Raw genomic sequence first — 23,819 nt, forward strand, 5'->3', positions numbered from 1 at the left:
ACACAACTTCAGTCCTTGTTCCTCTACTTTAATGTATTCCACTCTACCCCACTCCACTGTATGCTGTTAAACTCTACCCCACCCACAATGCACCATTCCAGTTTATACCATTTCACTGTACACCACTCCACTGTACACTTCTACATTATACGCTGTTACACTTTATGCCACTCCACTGTACGCTACTACACTATATGCTATTACACTTTATGCCACACCACTGTACTCTACCCCATTCTATGCCACCCCAGTGTACTTTTCTCCACTCTACAAAATCATCTACTACACTAAATTACATTCTGCTAGACTCTACTCCACTCTATCCCCATACACTTCACTGTCCAAATTTGCACTCAACTCTTTGCCTCTACACTCTACTGTACAACATTCTACTCCACTCATTGTCAGTTTCCAACACTGTACAACACAGCACTCCACTCTACTATCTGAGGCACTGCTCCAATTTATAACAGTTTACTTGAATCTGCACTACACCACTTAAATGTATGCCACCCCACTCTAGTCTAATCCACTGTACCCTACACCTCTCTACACCACTCCACAGTACACCACTGAGCTCTACACTTTTCCACTCTATGCCACTCCACTGTACAGTATTACACTGTACACTACTCCACTGTATGCTTCTCCATTTTACAATAATCCACTCTATGCCCCTACATTGTACACCACTCCACTCTACATCGTTCCATTGTATGACACTCACCAACATTCTATATAACTCCACTGTATAAAAGTTTACCACACATCATGGCACTATACAACATTCTACTCCTTTATACTTTACTCTATACCAGTGCACTCCAATGTACAATACTCTTTTCCACACCTTTCTATATGACACAGCAGTCCACTGTACTGTACTAGACCCTACTCAAATTTATAACAATTCACTACCTAACCCACAACAGTACACTCTTCTCCATACCACTTTATGACATACTAGTACACTCTGTTGTACTTTACTTCACACTTCGTTACAGCACACCACTCCACACAACTTTGCTCCATAGTGTACTCTATGCATCTCCATGCTAGGACCCTCTACTACAATGTATGACACTCTCAGATACTTAACTCCTGTCTATACCCCTTCACTCCACTGTACAACACTGTACTATACTGTATGCCACTGTACAATACTCCACCCCATTCTACTCTGTGATGCTCTAGTCCACTATACGGCACTGTGCTCAACTCTTTGTATGCCACTGCACCGCACTTTACTCCATTCTACTCTGGCACAGCACTCGACTCTACTACTTCACTGTATGCCACTCCACTCTATGACACTCTTTGCCATTGTACACTTTAATACTGTATGCCAATCCACTCTACCACACTGTACAACACTGTACTGTACTGTGTACCACTCCACTCTACAAACATCAACTGTATTTTGTGCCACTCTACTCTACTTTACTCTTCATCACTTTCCAATGCAATATGACCCTATTACACTCTACTATACAACACAGAACTTCAATTTATGACACTTTACTCAACTGTATGCTATGTCACTCTACTCTACTGCACTCTATGCCACTATAGTCTATGATATGCCACTCCACTGTATGTCACTTTACCCCACTCTCCACTACCCCAATCCAGTGTACTCCACTCCACTGTATTCCACTCTGTCCCACTTTATGCCGCTGTACTGTACTCTGCTCTATGCTGCTCTACTGTCTGACATTCTACTCCACTGTATTCAACTCCACTCTACAACACTGTACTATACTCTGTGGCACTGCACTCTACTCCACTCTATGCCGATCCACTCTACGCCACAATACTACACTGTATGACACTCAGTGACACACCACTCAACTTCTCTCTTTGAAATGCCACTCCACTATAGGACAGGGCATTCCACTTTACAACATTCTCCTTCACTGTACTGTACGACACTCTACTTGATGATACTCCACTCTATGGCCCTCTACTTCACCCTACTCCACCCTAAAACACTCTACTCCCCTCTGTGAAAGTCTGTGATACCCTACTCTACTGATTGACATGCCATTCCACTGTACAACTCGCTGCTCCAGTCTACGATACTTGACTCCACTATATGAGACACCATGCCAGTACACTATATAACACTTTGCTACACTGCACTATATGCTCTATTTTACTCCACTCTATTCCAATCTATTATACTCTGCTCTTTGACAATAGACTTTAAACACCCTCCTCCACTGTACTGTATGACACTCCACATAACAACTCTCCATTTGCGTCACTCGAATCTACGATTGAAAATACATTTTTATTGAAAGTTAAAACAAATTGCATTTCAATAAAAAAAACAAAGATTAAAGCTGAGTTGTAGTTAGGACAACTTATTTTCCCTATACAAACCAGTGTAAACTACACAACCTTTAAAAGTGCTACAGTTATAGCTATAACCTTCCTTTACAGTTCATTCACCACCTTCAAATTATTATAAGTAGCGCCCCTCCGTCACACACTCGTTTCAGCTCGCTAACCAGACAAAACAAATGGCAAACTGCTTATCTTCAAGGGACTCCCCAAATTACCCTCCTCACCGAATCTTTATTGAAACTGTAATAATTATATTGTACTCTTACTAAACTTATCTCACATCACTTCCTCTGAACTAGGCCTTAACTGCCCATCCGCATTTACCATGAGAGCCAAGGAGGTTTAGCAAGGTCAACTTTCCTTTTTAGATCTTGTGTGTGCAGCACTCCATGCTAGGGACTCCCCAGTATTTTGACTTTTGCAGTGTTTGCCTGTCCCTAAGACTGATCCTGACACCGGGGATTACCTTTTCCCAGGGAAGGGTGAAGACCAGTCCCGGAAGGGGATTGTCTTCCTTGGATCTATCTTCACATCTGGTTGGCAGTTGCTTATTCTTGTCATTGAGGTTCACAGTTTCACCCAGTGTAGTTGTCCATTGGCCTTCCTGTGCAGTTTAAACTCATTGGCCTGGAGCAGATTGGGCCACTTTTGTGTTATTTTTTTTGATCTGTGTAATGAAGTAGGAGCAGTGAACTTGGGACAATACTTATAATAAATGTATTTTGAACAATACCAGTGCCCCTATTGTTACCTGTAGCACATATTAAACATTTACTTTAGTGTAAGAATGGTGTTTGCAGGAGGGCTTGTGATAGCTTGCCATGTCTTCTCCCCTTGTTGTTCTTTGTTTCAGTGTCTGTTTCTGTGCATAATTTATAACACATGGATAAATAAATATTGGTGCCTAATTTTTCCCACCCCTTTCTTCCAGATGTGTAGCTCACTTTTAATACTGGTTTGGGCTAAATGGTTAATGGCAGCACTGAACTTGCTTAAAGCCCAGAGCTTCTACAAACTCCAGTTGCTGCTGTAATGTAGGCCGGCAGGGCTTGTAGCACTAAACCTGTTTGCTGCCCATGGGTTATTTAAGGCCCATCTTGCTAATAGACCCTTGACTAAGCGGAGACAGCATGGTAAAGTGTATTAATGAAATATGTGAAGCACAAGGACTAATCTCTCCAAGCAATGGAAGCCCCTTATCCTTCCCTACAGTATTGTGCAGATATCATGAGTGTGCTGAACTGATTTTCTGTAACTCATGTACCTATACAGTACTTAATTTGTAAAATAAATTAAGTGCCAGGGCCCTTGTTAGGAGACCATTGTCATTTGCCAAACCCATTTCTCCTGCTAGAGCTGCCTATGACAGTACCAACACAACTACTAACCATGACATCAGAATATTCCAGAAGCCCATTACTATAAGAATGGCTTGTGTGGCAGGTATTAGTCCTTTCTAATGTATATTGAATTAATAACGGCCTTTTGTGGTCCTCATTTCTAAGTTAAACACGCAATGCCATCATGTGGCAGTTTGTCATAAGTGCTGGTGCTCACAATTAAATGCCAGTGCAGAGCACCGGAAACTACTGGCTCAAATTAAGCACTGCCTATGGGCTTCAGTGCTGTGCATATTACACAGTCAAAGTTTCAATAAATTTGGCAACAGACTCATAATAATAGCATTTAGAAAACAGAGATACCCACTCCGGAAAAAACACACGCAATATAGCATCTCACACACGCTGTGCGTTAAGCAGAGCATCCACATACAAGTGAAGGAGCTCCTTAACTTTTGCAGCTGCACTCAAGTAAATGAGTAACAACATATTTCCTCATTCAAGAGAACAACACAAGTTTTTCCTTTAGGGAATGGTGAGCAGTCTTTCTTCTTATCCAGTGTACATGTGGGGGACAGTCTCCAGTTCTGATTTCCACTCATGCAGTTCTTGCAGAAAAACATTATAAAAGCATGTCTGGGGGCTGGCCCTAGTATGATAGAATAGACCTGGCAGGTGGCAGTATCAGCAGCATCTGATAGAGACTTCTAGCTGCACATTAATTTCCTTAGAATTATCCCAGGTGTCAGACTGAATCCGGAAGATATTTTGTGAGCAGTACCCCTGTGCGCCAGTAGGTGACAGCGTTCGGCTCTGCGTACATTGTCAGTGTCATCCACACCAGAAATGACACCCCCAAGACCTATATCGGCACCACTCAGCCGCTCTGACGTCAGTTTTTCTCTTTCGATGCCAGTCAGTGCCGATCTGGGAAAACCTATCACTTCATTCACTTTTTGACTGTACTTTTTTCACTTTATTGTTGAGTTTTTTTTAGGTTTCCTCCTGATGTGGCAGGATGACATCAATGAAGGCCATGTGGGCCTATCGCCAGCCAATATGGGTGACGGACCTGCCTCTTGTTTGTCTGTGGTGCTTCAAATGCAAACATGACCTGAAGTCATGCTCTGGCTCCCATGCCATGAATCCTTAGGCTTGGAGGGAGTGGTCCCTAAAGCTGATGGCGGTCCATCATGTGAAGCTGCGCAGTTCAAGCTTGAGCGGGAGGTCCTGGATCGGTCCCAGAGTCCAAGGTCATCATCTCACTCCAAGTTGTTTGGACATTCGGGTAAGTCCGGCACAAAAAGAAGAAGTCGGAGCGTTCTTCAACTTCTCCAGATCTGTCGACCAATGAGATGCAGGAGCGTCCACATTCTAGGCCTCAATTAGCAGTTGAGCCTGCACCTGGGCTAACTCCACCCTCTCCAAGTTTCTGGGAGCCACAGCAATCCACCTAATAGAATTTTAGTACGCCTTGTGCCTCATATTTAGACGGACCAACTGCTCCAGCGCACCTTTAGGTCCCGTGAGGTCAGCAGGGGCCCCTTCTGGTTCCTCACCAGTGGCTCCAGCCCTAGCACCAGTTTGGTCCCAAGGTTCCCTTCGTGATCTGCACCAGCACCATTTGTACCACCTCACACTTCCTCGGTGCCAATGCCAACACTCTTGGCGCAGAAGGCACACACCGGCGGTGCTTTCCCCAGTTTGATCTGATGCAGAGCTGAAGGTGGCATAGCGAAATGTCGTATCCGGGTCTATCGAGAGCTTTTCCTGAGCCCAATTTCTATGATTAGGACTCTGGGAGGAATGGGATGTAGTCACTGGACCTTGAGGAACTTCATCCTTATGATCAAGATATGGACTGGTGTGAGTAACTGGGTGAAGCCAGTGGCCTGGACACTTCCTAGCTACTGGCATGCTTTCTCCTACTGTGGCTACGGAGGAGGGAGCATCTTTTGAAATGGTGGTGCAGAGGGCATTGACCTTCAGCTGTCCTCGGTGCAAGTCAACACTAATTTCTTGACGGAGGTGCTTTAGTTGCGATTCTCCCCTTCTGAAACACTCCTCCCATTTAACACAGCCCCTACATATGTCTATTTGTATACCTAGTCCAAGCCCAACACAGGGGCTCCTGCAAATAGGACATGCACCTGTCACAATCACCCCACTCTTGGGGACCCAGCTCTTCTCACTCAACACCCTTCCCCTGAGAGTTTGGGGGTCCAGGCTTCCACCTCCCATGTTAACTGTAGCACGTTCCCTGCTGTTCCTCTGGAGAGGGAATCCAAGAGGCTGGGGGTGCTTGGGAAAAAATGTTTTCTTCCACCAACCTGGCATTGCAGTCGGTGAACATCAAATGCCTTTTGGGCCACTAGTGCCACATTCTGTTGGACACAGTTGCTCAAGTGCTGCCTTCAGCAGTCCCAGAGGAAGCCTGGGCTGTGCTTTTCCAAGCTATAACAGATGGCAGATATGCAGCCAAGTTCACTGTTCATTGTGGATTTGACACAACAGACTCACTGTGCAGATCAGTTTCGTCTACGCTGGCCCTTAGGCGAAATACCTGGCTGAAGCCTACTGGTTTTTCAAGGGATATCACATCTTTAATGGGCATGCCCTTAGATGGCTCTTGTCTCTTCGGAGACAAAGCGTACTCAGCACTTGAGCGTTTTAAGAACAGTTGGGCTACAGCTTGCTCCTTGGGCTTATGTTCAGCCCTGCGCCACCCTCAGTCTGCTTTTCGCTCCTTTTGTGGCTACGGGAGAGGCAACCTAGAACATCAGTATTCACCCAGCCACCATGCTGTGGATGTTCCATATCCTCTGTGTGGCCGAGTGTGTTGTATCCACAGATCTTGTGGAACAGGCATCCAGAGGTCAGGTCAGTCCACAGTTGCGTGCCCACCCACAGCTGCAGCCAACATACCCTCCCAATCTGCTCTTTTACCATCATGGACACTCAGTTGGTAGCAGGATATGCCATCACCTGCTCCTGTGGCAGTCCATAACACTGGACAGGTGCGTGTTGAAAATAGTCTGAAAGGGCTACTCCCTCACATTCATGACTACCGTTCCCCTGCCAACATCTCAAGAATGACGAGGCCCAAGTAATCCTTGTGTTCCCGGATTGGGCATGGAGAGTCTGGTATCTTCAGCTACTGAGCCTAACCATCGATCCTCCAATCAGTCTGCCCTGTCTGAGGCATCTTATGCTGTAGCAGCAGGGGAGGGATCTCTACCCGAAGCTGTCCAGCCTCTGCTTTCCAGTGCGGCGATTGAGTGGCGGCAGATTACAGCCTCGGACGTCCTCCCAAAGTCTGTAATATCATTTTGGCAGCCAGGCGTTCCTCCACCAAGATGGTATAAGCCTGCTGTTGGAAGAAATTTGTGGCTTGGTTTTCGGGCAGAAATGTTGATCCCCTTTCTGCTCCCCTTTCACAGGTTCTTCTCTTTATTCTATCTCTTGCCCAGCAGGGCTCTGCTCTGGGCACTCCTAAGCGTCATCTTTCTGCTCTCTCTGCATTCCTAAGATTGCCTGATCAACCTTTTCTCTTCAAATCTCGTATTATACATAGATTCTTGAACGGTTTAGTTAATCTTTTTCCCCATTCTTACTTTATTGCTATAGTGGGACTTGAATCTGGTTCTCACATTCTTGATGTGTGCTCCCTTTGAGCCACTTCACAATTTTCCCATGCTGTTGCTCACTGTCAAAACGGGTTTCCTAGTGGCAATAACATCTGCCCGATGAATTAGTGAACTACAGACTTCGTCATCTAAGCTGCCCTGTTTGCCTATTCATCCTCACAAAGTGGTGCTTCACATACAAGCCTTCTTTTTTCCGAAGGTGGTCACGCCACTTCATGTAGTTCAGTCCATCACGTTACTTGCTTTCTATGCTCCACCTCACCCTCCAAAGGATGAGAAACTTCTCCTTTGTCTGGACAACAAATGAGCATGGGCATTCTACCTTGACCACACATGGGGATTCCGGGTGGATGCTCAACACTTTGGGGTATGTCAGAGCTGAAAAGGTTTGTGCTGTGCAGAAAGGACCATCTTCAGATGGGCCAGGATCTGCATTCAAATCTGCTACGGATTGCCCAAGAAGCAACCCGCTGATGGCTTGCACGCTTATTCTACCAGAGCAAAACCCTCCACCACCATGTTAGCACATGGAGTTCCGGTCCTAGATATCTGGCAGGCAACGTGGTCTTCCCTGCACACATTTACCAAACATTACTACCTGGGCACTCAGGTCCCTCATGACAGGCACTTTGCTCATTCAGTCCTGCAGGACTTCCTCTTCTGAAACTGGTCTACAGACCCACCTCCATGGATAGTATTGCTTGTTGCCGCTAAAAGTCTATCAGATGAAAAAGTAACTTACCTTTGGTAACACCTTAGTTGGTAGAGAGTATATCTAACTTCAGATTCCTTAGCAAACCACCCATCCTCCCTGTTCTGTGAATGTATTTCTTGGGACAGGGGCCTAGTTGCCAACACCAGTGGTCAGCGTTCTTCATGGCTCCGCTCTTCTGAAAAATCGTGAATAGAATCCGAAGTCAGCGCGCCTGGCCACTAGCTCAGCCGGCACCCAGGGAAACCTAGCAAACCTGTGCATTTTTTGAAAACTAGACACCTAGGGGAACCCAGGATGGGGTAACTTGTGGCGCTCTCATAGGTTCTATTAACCAGTATCCTTTGCAACCCTCAATATTTGACAAAAAACACTCTTCCTCACATTTCAGTGCGGCAGAGTTCTGGAATCTGAGGGGAGCCACAAATTTCCTTTCACCCTGCGTTCCTCCAAGTCTCCCAATAAAAATGGTACCTCATTTGTGTGGGTAGGCCTAGTGCACACAACAGGAATAGATCACACAAAGGTCAATGTTGGTCCTTACATGAGGGCAACTGTTGACCCTGGGGTGATCCATTCCTGATGCAGGCACTAGACACAGGCACTCAAGTGGGGTAGCGTTTTTATCAGGACAGGTGGGGAATGTCTTGGTGGTAGGAATTTTGTGGATCGCAGCATATTCCTGTAGTTTATGTGACAGAAATGCAAGAAAAAAAAATGTTTTGATTCACCTTTGCAGGGTATTCTGGGTAAGAAACCTTTGGGGAATCCACACAAATCATAACTCTGTGGACTCCCCCAGATGTCTAGTTTCCAGAAATGTCTAGGTTTGGTAGGTTTCCCTATATGGCCGCATAGTCCAGGACCAAAAACACAGATGCCTGCCTTAAAAAAACAGGTTGTTTTGTGATAGATGATTTTGATGTCTCCACAATACGATTTGGGGGGTGGAATTTAGGGCTGAACTAAATTGGGGAGCTCCCAAGAGAGCACTCTCTCTGTGCTTGCCGCCACATGCACCTGCTCTCTGGGTTGGGCTAAACCGCTATTGTCCTGCTGCACAGACTGTGCTTGCGAAGGGACAGCAGGACTGTCCTCATCACCTCCCTCATAATCAATGGAAGAGGAGTTATCAAATGGAACTCCTCTGACAGAAAAATCCCTCCGAGATTCTTCACCATTATCCTATCCCTCAGATGCTGTCCCAGTATCTGCTGTCTCAGTCTCTGATCCTACGTCAGAGCTGTCCTCCATAACCTGAGAGTCTCCCCTTTCAAACAAGACCTCCCCGAACGTCAGTAAGGCTGTGTGGGTCTATTTTCCCCACCAGAGCAGGAAGCGGCCACAAGGTGAATTTGTTTTTTCTGCCTCTCCTCCCCAGTGTCAAAATCAAGGCCATAGTGCTGTGAGCACTTTTAGAATTCAGTTACATTTAGTTACATTGGCAGTAAAATAGTTGATACTTTCTAGATAATTAGCTCTCCTATATTCAAAGTGCTTATGAGGATATTGCCTGTGTTTGCATGATTTCCAAAACTGCTAACATTTTGTCATTAGTACATTACTTGATTTAATGGATTTTTTATTGTATTGCATCTTTTATCCTACATGCTTTGTGAAAAACAAAGCATAAAATTAAAAGGATAAAAGAAAATTAGTTCAACTTAAACATAAAAATTAAAGATTTCACTCAGTGTGACACTTGCTTATTGTGTTTCTGGTTCTATTATTGTAGCATATTACATAATTTGTATTGTAAAAGTATTGATGAAGTAGAAGTGGAAAATAATTTGTTACACAAATGCAACAGTAGTATTGCTTTTCCGCTGTAATGTAATCATCCGGACACAAATAAACAATGCGTTTCACTGTGCTTCGACTTTACTTGGCGGTAAAACCTGACTATGTAACAAAAACGGACAGTTGACACACCTGGAGATAGGGAAGGAAAGGTGGGTAGTTTATCAAATAACTCTCTCCAAGATTTATCACTCTTTGATGATGATAATTGCATTATATTTAGGTCACAAAGAGAGCATGTGGTTTATACTAACTTTTATTGCTTTGAAAAGCACAGGATCCTACTGTAATTGTGGGATTGTAGAAACAGGTTATTATTAACCTCCCAGTTGGGGTAGATCGGAAGTAGCATGCCCAGTGAAACTTCGCAACTTAAAACATGGTTAATATGCAGTAAGTTGAGTTTTGTGGATTAATATAAGGCCATTCTATATGAATCTAGACAATTATGATGTAATGTGTGGCTTCTATTAGACTTTTCTGAACACAATACTAGATTCACAACTAGGTTATTCGCTGCTCTGAAGAGTGAAAGCAGGATCTGAACCTAGGTATAGGACCAAAAATGTGTTTGTTTCCTCTCCCAGATCTTCAGAGACTCGAATGAAACAATGGAGTGCCTACTATTGACTGTCTCTTCCCCTAACTTTCCCTTCTTTCCGTGTGTCTCCGCGGACCTGTAGATCTGAGGGAGGTGGGGAAAGATGAGCGATCTCCTCTGCCTTCTAGGAGTTTTGAAATCTAGTGACAGGAAGGTTGAGTCCTCTCCATCCTCACAGTATCTCTGTCAGAGCCACTCCCAGCACAATTCTCTCCATGCTTCCAGTGGGTCTGATGAAGTCATCGTTACGACAACACCTGCTCTCTGCTTTCTCAATGACATTGAAGAGCACTGCCCTTAGTGTTAGAGGGACTTTGAATGTTCAGTGTCGGGGAGAAAGATGCATAAAGCCAGGTAGAATAAAAAAATGAAGGCCAGGTAGAATAAAAACGAAAAATGGACAGCTGGCCAGTGGCTGGGGGGACTGAGTGGCAGAACACCAGCTATTGCTCTTAAAATTTTAAAAACATTAAGGCGGAAGGAGAAAAGGCAGCCTATATGAAGATAGCAGAGGTTGGCGTAGTATAGGTTATTGTTTTTTTTTATTAAAGTATGGTAAAGGACTATGGGATAGATGAAGAGCTGCACTGAAAGCCATGTTGTGTATGAACTCCCCATGACCATGCTGCCACTGCACAGCTCATCAATGGGATCAAGTTACAGGCTAAACGCTGATGGCAGGCTGTACATAACATACTATTGTGGATGGATAGTTGTCACTAATGGAGAGATTTCAACCTTGGAACTCCAGCTGTTTAATTTGCTATTGTTTTCTGTAATGGCACTTGGATCAGCTCCCTCTTTTTCATTTGCAAACTCCTTTCCATTTTCGGCGTATTCCTCATTGATGCTGCTTTCTAGTCTTGGTCTGCCACTTAAAGACCTACAACTTGGTCATTGTGCTTGGTTCTCATGTCAATAAGGCTGCGCCACACCGGCATCAGGCACTCTCATTGGCCATCTTCAGGATCTCCTAAGTCTGGAGCATGCAGTTGCACTTTGTGCCACAAGCTATTAGACTGATGTGGTGCATAAAGCCAATACCGTGGCCACTTCGAGCTCATTTATTCACACAGATCCGAAGGCTATTCATCAACATTTGGCTTTCCCATCCACGGATGCCTGAAGTTAGATCAGCGCACCAACTCTTGAGCATGAAAGTTCAAGTTGTTGTAGCCACACACAGTCCAACTTAACTTGCTTGTTCATGTGGTGTGTGTGCTTTCTGTGCTACTAAGAGTCCTGTAAAGGATTTGAGAATACAGTGGTAATTCACACTTAATTGTGTTCTTTAGAATAGCACAAAGAAGTACTGTACTTAAAAAAGACACAATACATTTAAAAGTGTTTTTATTTCAAATCTCATCCTGTTGCTTAGTACATGCATTACCACACAGAAGATAATTAAAACATCACTAATGCATTTCACTGACAGTGAGAATAATTTGAACACTTCTGATGGATTCTTCTACCCGCATATTCCCCACCTGTAGAATTATCCCAGTCATCAGACTGGATCCAGAAAACTTCACAGCACTCAAACACTGGTAGGGAGCACCAGGCTTGGGCGATGCCAGAAGTAATGTCAGGTATTGTTCCCTAGGTAGTATAGCCCCTACCGTGGCGCTATGACATCAGTTCCCTTTTTCCACACTTTCAACATGGATCCAGAGCTTGCTCTCTCCTGAGATTTTTCTTCAAAGAACTTTCTTTTGTGCTTTACCAGGTCCCCTCCCAAGTGCTCAGGCTTTAAGCCCTGCCAGGATTGTGAGGGACAGGTGTCCATCACAAACCCCCACCCATTTTGTCTGTGGTGGCTTTATTCTGACTATGACTCCTGTCACTGCGACACTTGCCTTAGTATGAACCTAACGTCACCAAAGAGCACAAAGCAAAGCTCTTTATAGCCAGTCATGATGATAGACATTATAGTAGTCATATTTGACCCCGTTCCAGATCACCTTCCTCATCTGGGATCCGAAGGAAGAAGCACAAAAAAAACCTCAAGAAGCACTCAGGAAAAAGTAAGTCCCCAAAACAATCCCAGACTCCCACAGGATGTTCATCCTCAGAGTTGATCCTTTGGAGCGTGATGCTCCCGACACCTGTGCACCTGTTCCTCCGTCAGACCCACTACCTGGCGTCACTGTTCCCGCAATGATGGTGACTCCACAAGTGCTGTCTCCTTTCATTCCATAGACTTCAGCGCAAGAACCTTCTATATATAGACCTTCTCTGCCGGAGTTCCCTGGTCTAGGCACTGACCACAATGTTCATTATTTTTCAGAGAATTCAACAGTACCTCATGTTTTTGGCCTTGATGCCATTCAGCGTCAGCCTGACCGCACCGACACAGAATCCTCCTTTTTCGCCATTGCTTAACTGTACTCACCCTCTAGTGACACTGTGCCTTGTGTGGCCTCAGAAAGCACAAACCCAGCCTCTACAGACTATGCAGTCATATTCCTTACCACCCCCACCTCCTCCGTAACTAACAGATCCTCCTTACCAGAGGTCACGTAGGAAGGCCCAAATTGTGACTAAAGAAGAGTGGTACAATTGTTTGATTCTGACTCTGACCCAAACACCTTATGGAGAATATGAACTAGTGGATCTATTTGCCTTACCTGGGTTGCCATCTGCTAGTGGCCTAGACGGTTCCCCAAAGATAGAAATGCAGTTTAATGTTGACCCTCTTATTCCAGATGTTTTGTCACTGCACTCAATTATTCAAAAAGTGTCTGTCGTTCTTGATTTAGAGCTACCTGCAAGGAATTTAAAACTAATGTATGATGAGCCGTTAATTTATTATGAGCCTCTGAACCATTATCACTATTTAATGAGGACTTGTTAGACTCTGTTGGCCTGGGAAATGTTTTCTTTTGTCCTTCTAGTAAAATGGCTAGTGGCCAGATCTTACCGCCCAGCTGCAGGTGACCCTGCCTTTTAGTTGACCTACCCTTCAACAGAGAGGCTGCTGATTCAAGCTCCTGACTCTTCCAGTCAACTACAAGGGACCTTTCCATCTAACCCAGTAGATAGGTAGTCTAAACATTTAGAGGCATTGGCAAAGAAAATGTTTTTGTCTGGACGTATGGCATTAAAATCCCTAAATGCAAATTATTTGTTGGCTCAATATGTACAAGCTTTATTAGTTATGCTATAGATAATGGTTTCTTATGTGCCTGAACACCTGAAAGGCCATTTCCGAGAAGTCCTCACAGATAGTCAGAATGTAGAATGACACATTAAGTCAGGTTTGGATACTGCTGATTTGGTAGCCCGGTCCATGGGCACTTCGGTGACCATTAGAAAACATGCCTGGTTTAAGATTTGAGGATTCTTTTCGGATGTACAAGCAAATTTATTGGACCTTCCATTTGATGGTTCCAAATGGTTGGGAGAAAAGGCTCCCACTGTAGAGCAGTCCGAGTTCTCTTCTCGGTTCACACCTGGAGCTTGCAGACCATTGGCTCCTTCACATTGTGGAAAGGTAAGCCCTTCCTGCAGGCCTAACCTTCTATTCCCCCTTCTTCCATCACCCCAACTCTGGATAACTTGGAAATATTACAACAAGAAGTGGCAGCACTCCTATTAAAAGGAGCAGTGGGGCTAGAACAGGAGAAGGAGCTAGATTGTTATGCACTCTGCTTCTTAGTGCCCAAGAAGGACAGCAGTCTGCATCTGATCCTAGATCTTAGGGACATTACCTTATCCGCAAAAAGGAAAAGTTCAAGATGCTGACCCTATTTCAAGTACTATTAGTGTTGAAACTTAGAGACTGGGTGGTGCCTGTCAGCCTGCAGGATGTGTACTTCCACATCCCTATTTTGTGGTCACAATGGAAGTACTTGGGGTTTGTGGTGCGTTCTATGCATTACCAATTTGCAGTGCTACCTTTTGGTTTGACTTCAATGCCTTGAGTCTTCATGAAGGTGATGGCCATGGTAGTTGCCCATTTTAGATCATCGGGTATCTCACTCTTTTTCTAAGGCACAGGAATTCCAGTCATGGAGTTCCTAAGGTTCTTGGGTCTGCTCGCTTCCCTTATTCTTCTGATCACACACGCACATTGACATATGAGGGTCCTGCAGTGCTGCCTCCATAGACAGTGGCTTCAGTACGGGGAGTCTGTTGGATTCTATCATAATCTCCCCCAGTGCTGCAGCAGAAGTGGCTTGGTAGGGGAACAAGGCAAATTTGAGTTCTAGGATGACCTTCCCTCTTCCCTCCAGCATTGACCATGGTTGCAATGGATGCTTCCACTATCAGGTGAGGAATGCATCTTGAGAATCTGGAGATCAGAGGCCTCTCTTCTTCAGAAGAACAATTTCTTCTCATCAACCTGCTAGGACTGTGGGTGGGGTGATTTGACTGGTGCTCAAGGCCTTCCTCCCTTCCATCCAAGGATGGTCTTCCCAGATCTTGATATTTACCACAAGAGCGGTCTGGTATGTAAACAAGCAAGGGGCAGTAGGCTCTCAGCTCCTCTGTCGGAAGCAATGAGTCTGTAGTCTTGACTACACTGCCAGATTATTTTGCTAACCTCTAGTCATCTAATGGCGTCTCTGAATGTCAAAGCAGACAGCTTCAGCTGGCATCATCTTGCAGATCTCAAATGGTGTCTCCTGTCCGTGGTAGTCAAGGATACCTTCGCCAGTTGGGCAATCCTCAGGTAGATCTGTTTGCCTCCTTGGACAATGCTCAATGCCAACAGTACTGTACCCTCCAGTATCTGTTGAGGGAACTTCTGAGGGTTGTTTTTCAGTTAAGGTGGAGCTTTCAGCTGCATTACTTGTTTCCCTCATACCTTTGACTCCTCAGGTTCTGAGGAAGATTCATCAAGACCAGGCCCAAGTTATTCTCATAACCCTCTCAGACAGGTATGGTATGTAGACCTTCTCCGACTCACCAGATGCCCCCCACTACGCCTGCCATTAAGGCTGGATCTTCTCTCACAGTCGGGGGTGGTGGTTCTGCACCCCAGTCTCCGAAGCGTACACCTACATACTTAGAGACCGAGAGGGGTCTCCTGCGCTACTTCTAGCTGCCACCAGAGGTGGATGATTTTATCCTATCTGTATTGCTTGCTTCCACTAAGTTGGCGTACTCTGGCAGATGGAACAACTTTCTTTTGTGGTGTGCAGAAAATAATGTGGACCTGTTACAGGTTAAATTATCATATATTTTGCAACATGTGCTTCTTTTGTGCAGAGGGGCTGTGCAGTTCGCACTTTTAAGGGGTATTTAGCTGCCTTGTTTTCTTTCCTCTTTCTGCCACATCAGCTGTCTCTTTTCAAATCTCCTAATGTCATGCATTTACTCAAAGTACTGACTAGTCTCTACCCTCCAACTCCCTTTTTTTGTTCCCTCGTTGGATTTGAATTTAGTCTTGACTTTTTTAATGAGGACCCTATTTGTGACTTTTCCTAGATGCTCATTATCTATGTTGATATTCAAAACGGTTTTTCTAATAACCAACACTTCTGCTAGAAGAGTGAGTGAGTTGCAAGCCCTTAGTTGTCGTCTTCCATTCACCTCTTTTTACCTGAACAAATTGGTGTTGTGTACCAGGACTGCTTTCCTTGCTAAGGTGGTGACACCTTCTCACCTTGGTCAATCCATTACCATTCCAACCTTTGTCCTTCTCCCCATTCTACTAAAGAGGATGAGCGGTTGCATAGGTTGGATCCTAGTTGGGAGGTCAATTACCATCTGGACCGTACAAAAGCTGTTCACCTGGATGATCAAATCTTCATTGGACACTGGTACGAAAAAGGGGCAGGGTAATTTAGAAGAGAATACCATCTAGGTGGTTTATTCTCTGTATTAAGACTTGCTGCGTCTCAGTAAAGAAAGAAGCACCAGAGGGGATCAGGGCCCATTCCACCAGGGCTAGGGCCATCAAGTCTGCTCTTGCAAGAGCTGTCCTTATAGCAGACATCTGAAAGGCAGCAATGGGCATTTTTTGCATACCTTTGCCAAGCACTGCTGTCTGGACTTCGAGGTGCACAGTGACGGGAACTTTGCCCTATCTCTTTTGCAGTATTTTCTGGTCTAACCAACCATTAACTGTTCTGGGTACGGTATTGCTGTGATAGCTGTTCTACAGTTGAGGAATCTGCAGGTAGAAGTATCCAGCAGAAGAAATGTTACTTACCTGTGGTAATGATCTTTTTAGTGGATACTCTGTCTACCTGCAGATTCCTCACCAACACATCTGCCTCCCCATTTGATGGATGAGTTATAGAGAAAGTTGATCAGATCCCAAACTGATTTTTTTTGATACAACATTACTCAGTTGATGTCAGTCTGTCCTCTTGCCTTGAAGGTTTGGAAAACATAAACTTACATTGTTACCCCAGTATGGGCGCCATATGGCCTCAGGAAGAACACTTCAACTGTTAACCGAGACTGGCACACCCTACTGTCGGTTTGTGACCTGAGACTGTTTTACAGGTGAGTACTTCCAGCTGCCACCAAATGATATTTTTGGTGTATACTCTATTCACCAAAAAGATCATTACTGCAGGTAAGTAACTTTTTCTTCTAACATGGTTGGAATGTTCTTGACAACCTAACACCCTTATTAATACTTCTATGCATTACATTGTGAGAGCATGAAGTAGGTAACTTGCTGCAAGAGTTTCCTGGGATTCAGTACACTTCAAAACTGTTCACAGCAGAGAAGCTGTGGTTATTGGATTTCAGCCAGGGGAGAATGTTCCCTCGAAATTCAAACACACATCATCTGGGCTGAGAATCTCTCTACCTGACATCAGCATAGGGGTGAATGCTGCAACTGTATGGCAGTCTTGAAGGACCTCTTGCGATAATCTGGGGCTAAGACCTTCCTGAATTGATGGTGAGTCCATGATTTTTTTTTTTTTTTAGGATTGACTACTGACCTTTACCCTACAAGGGCTCTTTCAACTTAGGTCCAGACCTAACCTGTATGAGCCAGTATGATAGTTAAAGACATATCCGGTATGAACTCTATCACAAAAGTATGTCAATTCAGACTACATGATTACACTATGCATCAATTGTCTGACCTTGAAACATAGATATTAGGGAACTGGTCTCAAACTTATTTTGCCTTAGGTGTTTATCAAGGCCCTTGTTTGCATGATTTAACCTTTTTACAAACTATGCAAAAGATAGTGACAAGCGACATATGGGTCTAAAGTAGATAGGCTAACATGTTCAAAATGGAGTCTGGCCTTCGGATCCATGTGGCAGCCTCTAATGCAGTCTAGTGTGCCTGTTCAGGTGGCTTAATAATGTACTGGATTGGCATTTCTGATTACATCTTTTGACTTTAGCTGAAATTGTGTGGGTCTGCCCTTTTTTGGCCACTGGCAAAGTAACAACACACTAATTCTTGTATTTTTCTTTTTACTTTTATCTCCTTTTCGCAGCCTTTGGAATCCTCAGGGAGATTAGCTGTTAGAATGAAACACTTGTGAACTGACCATTAAACTCAACTTCTCTTTCATTCACAAACTTATCACATTTTGTGAAAAATAAAACACTCTTGCGCCATTTCTGATTATCCACTCAGCTATTGAAGAGGCTTGTGTGCCTGTTCTTATTTGCAAATAATGCACAGCCTTCTCTGCATGCATTTCCTAGGACAGTTATTATTTGTTCGCCGTAACAAATATGTATTTACTCACTGAAAAAGAAAATCCTTTTTTGCGTTCATTACATCAACTGGCCTTGACTCTTAACTCCCACCTTTAAGTAAGAGCATACTGATTAAAGTTCATGTATATTTAAATTTCAGTGTCCTTTCTCAAAGCCTTTACTTGCCTGAGAAAAACACCTGCCAACTGATCATCTTTCAAATCAACTTGTCTCCTACTTATCAACTTAACACCCTTTGTCTTAAACGCTTATCTGAAAATAGATCACAAGCATGTTTGAACCAAACTTTAATTATAATTAGTGTGCTACATATCTACTTTATAAATGTTGAAAATATATATGGAAATGTATTACTAATACACTGTGCTTGATGATAACTTTTCACCAGAGTCAATGGACACTGTCCATTACTATCATTAGTTCTCTTGGCTAAGGCTTCTTCAATATGTATCACCACAACTTTGGATGTGTTCTTGTTATGTAGATTTGTAGAGCGCTGCTAAACATCCGCTAAGTTATCCAGGTGCTGAGTAGGGCAGGCCTGAGAGGTGAAGGGAAAATCATGCCTGTTTTGTCTGGAAGCGCCATGTCTTGAGGTTTCTTCAGAAGTCCATGAGGGATGGGGAGGTTCTGAGGTGTTGCAGGAGGGTGGTGCAAGGGAGGTGTGCTCTTGCCTGAGATGAAGATTGAAGGTATCTGGTAGAAGTTAAGGTGGTGCAGGAGGTAGACTAGACAGGTGTTGTGGAGAGCTTTGTAGGTGTGGGTGAGTAGCTTGAACTTACATCTTACTTAGAATGGGAGCCCATGGAGATTGCTGCGGTGTGGAGAGATGTGGTTATTTCGTGGAATATTCAGGATAAGTCCAGCAGCGGCGTTCTCGGTGATTTGGAGTGTGTAGAACATGGGCTGGGATTCCGAAGTAGAGGGCGTTTATATAGTCAAATCTACTTGTGATAAGAACCAGAATGATGGTTCATATTGTATTAAGTAGGATCCACTTGAAAATCTTTAATAGCATTCAAAGGATGTGCAAGCATGATGAGGCTTTGGCTTTGATCTGCCTGCTCATGGAAAGGTTGGTGTCCAGAATGATCCTGAGGTTCTTGGCGTGGTCTGCAGGGATTGGTAGGGGCCAATTTCAGAGGGCCACCAAGAGGCATCCTGTTGGATTGGTTGTTGCCAAAAATAAGAAGTTTGTTTTTTGTTTGTGTTGAGCTGGAAGCAGTTATTTTATATCCAAGCAACAACGCTGATGAGTTGGTGAGGGAGAGCATGTGCTGTGCGTCACCTGTGTAGGATACTATGTTGATGCAATGGGTTCTGATGATGTCCACAAGAGGCATTGTATGAACGTTGAAAAGTGTTGGGCTGAGCACATTCCTTGAGGAACTCTGCAGATGAGTTTCTTGGGTTCTGATGTGTAAGGGAATGGCTAACTCATTGCGTTCTGTCTGTGAGGAATGAGGGTATTCAGTTGAGGGCTGTTCCGCAGATAACCAAGTGTTGAAACTTTCTGATGAGCGAGTTGTGGGAGACAAAATGAAAGCTGCAGAGAGGTCAAGGAGGATGAATGCAGCTGTTTCTCTTTGGTTGAGGATACTGCAGAAGTCATTGGTGGCCACAATGATGGCTGTTTTTGTTGCTGTGGTTGGTGTGAAAACCAGACTGATAGCAGTTGATGGGGTTATAGGTGGTTTGCAAGTTGGGTAATGATGGCATTTCCATTACTTTAGCTGGAAAAGGCAGGAGCGAGATGGGTCTGTAGCTACTGAGGGTGTTGGGGTTCGCTGTTGGTTTCATCAATAGAGCCTTCACTATTTATATACCAATGCATCTAATGTGCTTGTTAGATAATTGAATACCCCAATTATTTGTGCTGCTTTTGTGATGTGGATAGCATGTATGGACTATCTCAGCCTTCTGTACATTCACCTAAAAAATATATTTATTACCAAAAGGTACTCACCAAATATAAGACATGGCCTTTGTTCTTTTCTGGACTAACAAATATGCTGCGCATGTGCCAAGTTTGCAACATTTCCTTTTGTGTAATTAAGTGAACTTTCAGAAAAATTATATAAAATTACATGAAGTGGAACTCTGACGTTTGATGCAATATTTTAGTGCAAAATTCTCCTGCGCTTTTTGTGCTTGAAAAGTAGCATAGAAAACATAAATGCTGTAACCAACAGCTGCTTACACGAGTAATTCCCGTTGTTCTTGTGCTCCCAAAGTACAATTTTTGTGTCAATGGTTTTTAATAAGGTGACCAGTCATAATAGTGTGGTATCAAGAATTTTGCATAGCAAGCATGATGCAAAATTCCACAAATGATGCACCATTACTCTGTTGTAAAATACATTTCACATTGGCCTAAGATGTACTGCATAAAGTAGAATTGTATGTTCTGGATTTATATATCTAATTGATGTTGCTTCATTGTTGGTGAATTTGGTGCTATCCTGCTTGTTTTTCTGTATTTCAGACTCTGTCATCCATGCCGGAAAGCACAACCACCTCAAAGAAACACAAGATCTACAGCAGCAGCAACAGCACGTGCAACAGCAGCAGTAACAGCTGCAGCTCAGAGTCTGAAGAGGAACTAGAAAAGGAAGATCATAATGAGAAAAAAGAGAAAAGAGTTTCATATGATATTGATGAACAAAAATATAAATCTTTGGAACGGTCTAGTATGTTCACTACTCAAAACACTTATTCCAATAGGGATTTTTTCTGGGCTTGCACCATTTTTAAAAGTAGTACATGCCAGGATTGTGACAAGTAAACATCTTATAAAACTATAATTACTAGACTTGTGATTAATGGAACACAAGTCTATATTATATTTGGTATAAGACCCAATATATGTGTGGCAAAGGTTTCAACCTCAGCGTCTGTGTCAATCATTTTTATTGAACATAAAGTTTAGTAATTTGCCACTTTAGTTCATGGTGATATACATTTTGAGTTTATACTAAAGGTTTTTTATGATCACATTAAAAGCAGCATTGTGTTCTTACAGTGTTGTTAATTCTGCATTAATTTTGCCATTACGAAAGTCAACATGGAGACCTCTTAAGCATTAGTTTCTAAATCAATCTTACCTGATATAGAGATATTGAGGAAAATATTGTTGCCTCTGAAAGTTGCTCCATTGGAAAATGTAGAAATAGTTTTCTTTAATTTAATCTGTAAACATCACTATTAACTAAGACTTTTGGCAGTTTTCCCTTTCTGAAATAATTCAAATCTTAAAAACGTAAAAATGCTCCACAGTGGTTAAATGAATATTACCTACCAACGTTATATAGTATGTCTAGAAGGTCTAAGGGGTATTTTAAAGTATTTGAGGGAAATGTCCCTTTTTAGCATAGATTTAAGACATACAATGGACGAAATATTTATTGCCATTTATATATGTTATATTTATAATATATGTGTATATATATTATATATATATATATATATATATATATATATATACATATATATATATATATATACATGGAAGTTAGTTTGGTGGTCTGTAGAGCTTAATTTGTTAAATAAGTGCAAGGACCAAATGTTTTTCTTAGTGCTCCACTGTCAGCACCGCCAAATGACATGGTTGCTATATACTGGGTTGCATAGTCAGGACACAACCTCAGACCTTTTACTTTGTTCACCCTACACTTTATGTATCTTTAGCTCTCTCCTGTAGGAATTTCCTTCCCAGTGTTCTCTCTTTGTAGTTATGTCTCTATCTTGCTCTTCTGCCTTCTTTTTCCCTTTTCTACTTTCTCTGTCTTGCTCTGGGCCAAAGTCAAATGATGAACAATATGCCCTGCTCCTCAAAATGAGGGTCCGTGTCCACCACCTGCAACCATCCACACAAATCAAGCATTGCGGTCAGCCTCGGCAAGCTTTTTCCGACTTCTACACTCAGTATCATAATTGTAATTTAGCTCTGCTATAGCACATTGCAATTAATAACGTCACCTCAAAGTATTAACACTGAGGCAGCTCATTTGCAACAACAAAAAGTACGTTTAAATGATCTACGTACCTCTTTCTATCGTTGCGCTTTTTAAGAGGTGAAATTAAATAGGGCATTCTTATTTTTGTTACCACTGGCTTTAAATTGGTTGTAACACAGACCTGAAAAGTGAGCACAAAAAATATATCAATGTTGTTGTCTACTTTATCCTTATAAAAGACTAAGCAATGTGGTAAATCGAATGCAATTCATGCTTCCGGAAACACTACAGGATTTTACTGACCATAAAATCAACCCAATAAAATTGCATAGGAAGAGTGTTGCAGCACATCCTGCCTTATCCCCCACCACCTGTCCTATGCAATAATGAAGCACAGATGGAACATGTACTACCCCTGGTAGACAACATCCTCTCATTCCATTGCCCACTGTCAAGAACCCCATTCCCCCTTTCCGCCCTTCACCAGCAGTCACACATGTTTATCCCTTGCTAAGAGCAGTTGGTAAATATGTACGTAAAACCCATGGAATTGTCAATTCCATTTGTAATTCCATATGGTAAACCCAGGTTCACACTGTTATTCCACATTCCTCTGGGCTTAACTCCTCATAAGAGTATATATTTGTGGAGGTATCTGTCAGAATGGTTAATTCTGGCTACCTGATGGCTTTATGTATTTATCATCATAACTCGAAAAGAGGCCCTTAGTGAGTCATCCTTGGAAAAGTAGTACAGCAAGGGGAAGCACTTTATCTCATTTCTTTACCGTTTCAGTAATTATCTCACTTATAGTGAGGTCAGGAGAGCGAGGTTCAATGGGAAAGAGTGTTTTAATATAGCTGTATATGTCAAGCTGGTATGGGCAGTTTGAACATCACCTTTATTTTCCACAATGTAGGCTGGCAGCATTTTTATTTGCTACTGTTTAATATGCCGGATGACACAGCAGCTCTGCTCTGTGGAAGAATCCTGGAAATAGGAAAGCTATTACAGAAGAAGAGCAAGTGGCTAATATGGGCGACTATGTAATTGACTTTTTTTCAATTGCTGTTTATTTATTTAAGTGCCTGCTGCAGCACAGTAAACAAGCATTTGCAATGCAACCGGTCTCACGTTTGCTTGAGCTAGAGCAATTAGCATTGTAAACTCCTAACCAGACTTTTCTTGCCACATAAATTGAAAATGAAAATTGAACAGTTTCACATAACTAACCGGACTTTTCTTGTCATATAAACTGAAAAGTAAAAGTTTCACATAAGCGAGCTGACGGGCACCATCAGTGCAAAGCAGACACACAAACGGAAATAACAGTTCACTCGTAGTGAAACCTATCGGCAAAAGTGCAATTATCCATGTAACCGCCTAAAGTGCAATTATCTATGTAACTAGCAAAAGTGCAATTAACTATGTAAAAGAGTCGATGTCATGCAAAGAGAAAAAGTAGTCCAGAAACCGGACGGAAAACTTGGAGCCTCGTATGTTTTCAGTACTTGGTTGCTGTGCTCGAGGTGGGCTAAACACAGGAAAAAGCAAGACTTATGCATGCCTTTCACTAATGAAAGCAACCAGATTTTAAAAGGCAAGCTCACGAACCAATGAAAGACACTGACTTGACATGGGCGTGGTTTGAAGCCCAAAGAGAGGTTGCAACACGGGACGGATCGCTTTGCGCTCGCCCATAAAAACCTGAAGCATAGTAACAGGTTTATAGGGCGGGGACGGGGAGGTTCATAGGGCGGGGAC

At 43.1% G+C, this 23,819-nt stretch overlaps 1 protein-coding gene across 2 annotated transcripts in view; it reads left to right on the plus strand.

Moving 5' to 3' along the window:
* The window catches only part of TTLL7 (tubulin tyrosine ligase like 7), a 950,867-nt gene that overhangs the window by 720,004 nt on the left and 207,044 nt on the right, over positions 1 to 23,819 (plus strand). For both annotated transcript variants that reach the window (XM_069232204.1, XM_069232205.1), the window contains one exon: positions 20,585 to 20,789. In XM_069232204.1, coding sequence (XP_069088305.1) covers positions 20,585 to 20,789 — 205 coding nt within the window. The remainder of the gene's footprint in view (positions 1 to 20,584; positions 20,790 to 23,819) is intronic.

This window comes from Pleurodeles waltl, chromosome 4_2 (assembly GCF_031143425.1).
Source record: "Pleurodeles waltl isolate 20211129_DDA chromosome 4_2, aPleWal1.hap1.20221129, whole genome shotgun sequence".
Classification (NCBI taxonomy): domain Eukaryota; kingdom Metazoa; phylum Chordata; class Amphibia; order Caudata; family Salamandridae; genus Pleurodeles; species Pleurodeles waltl.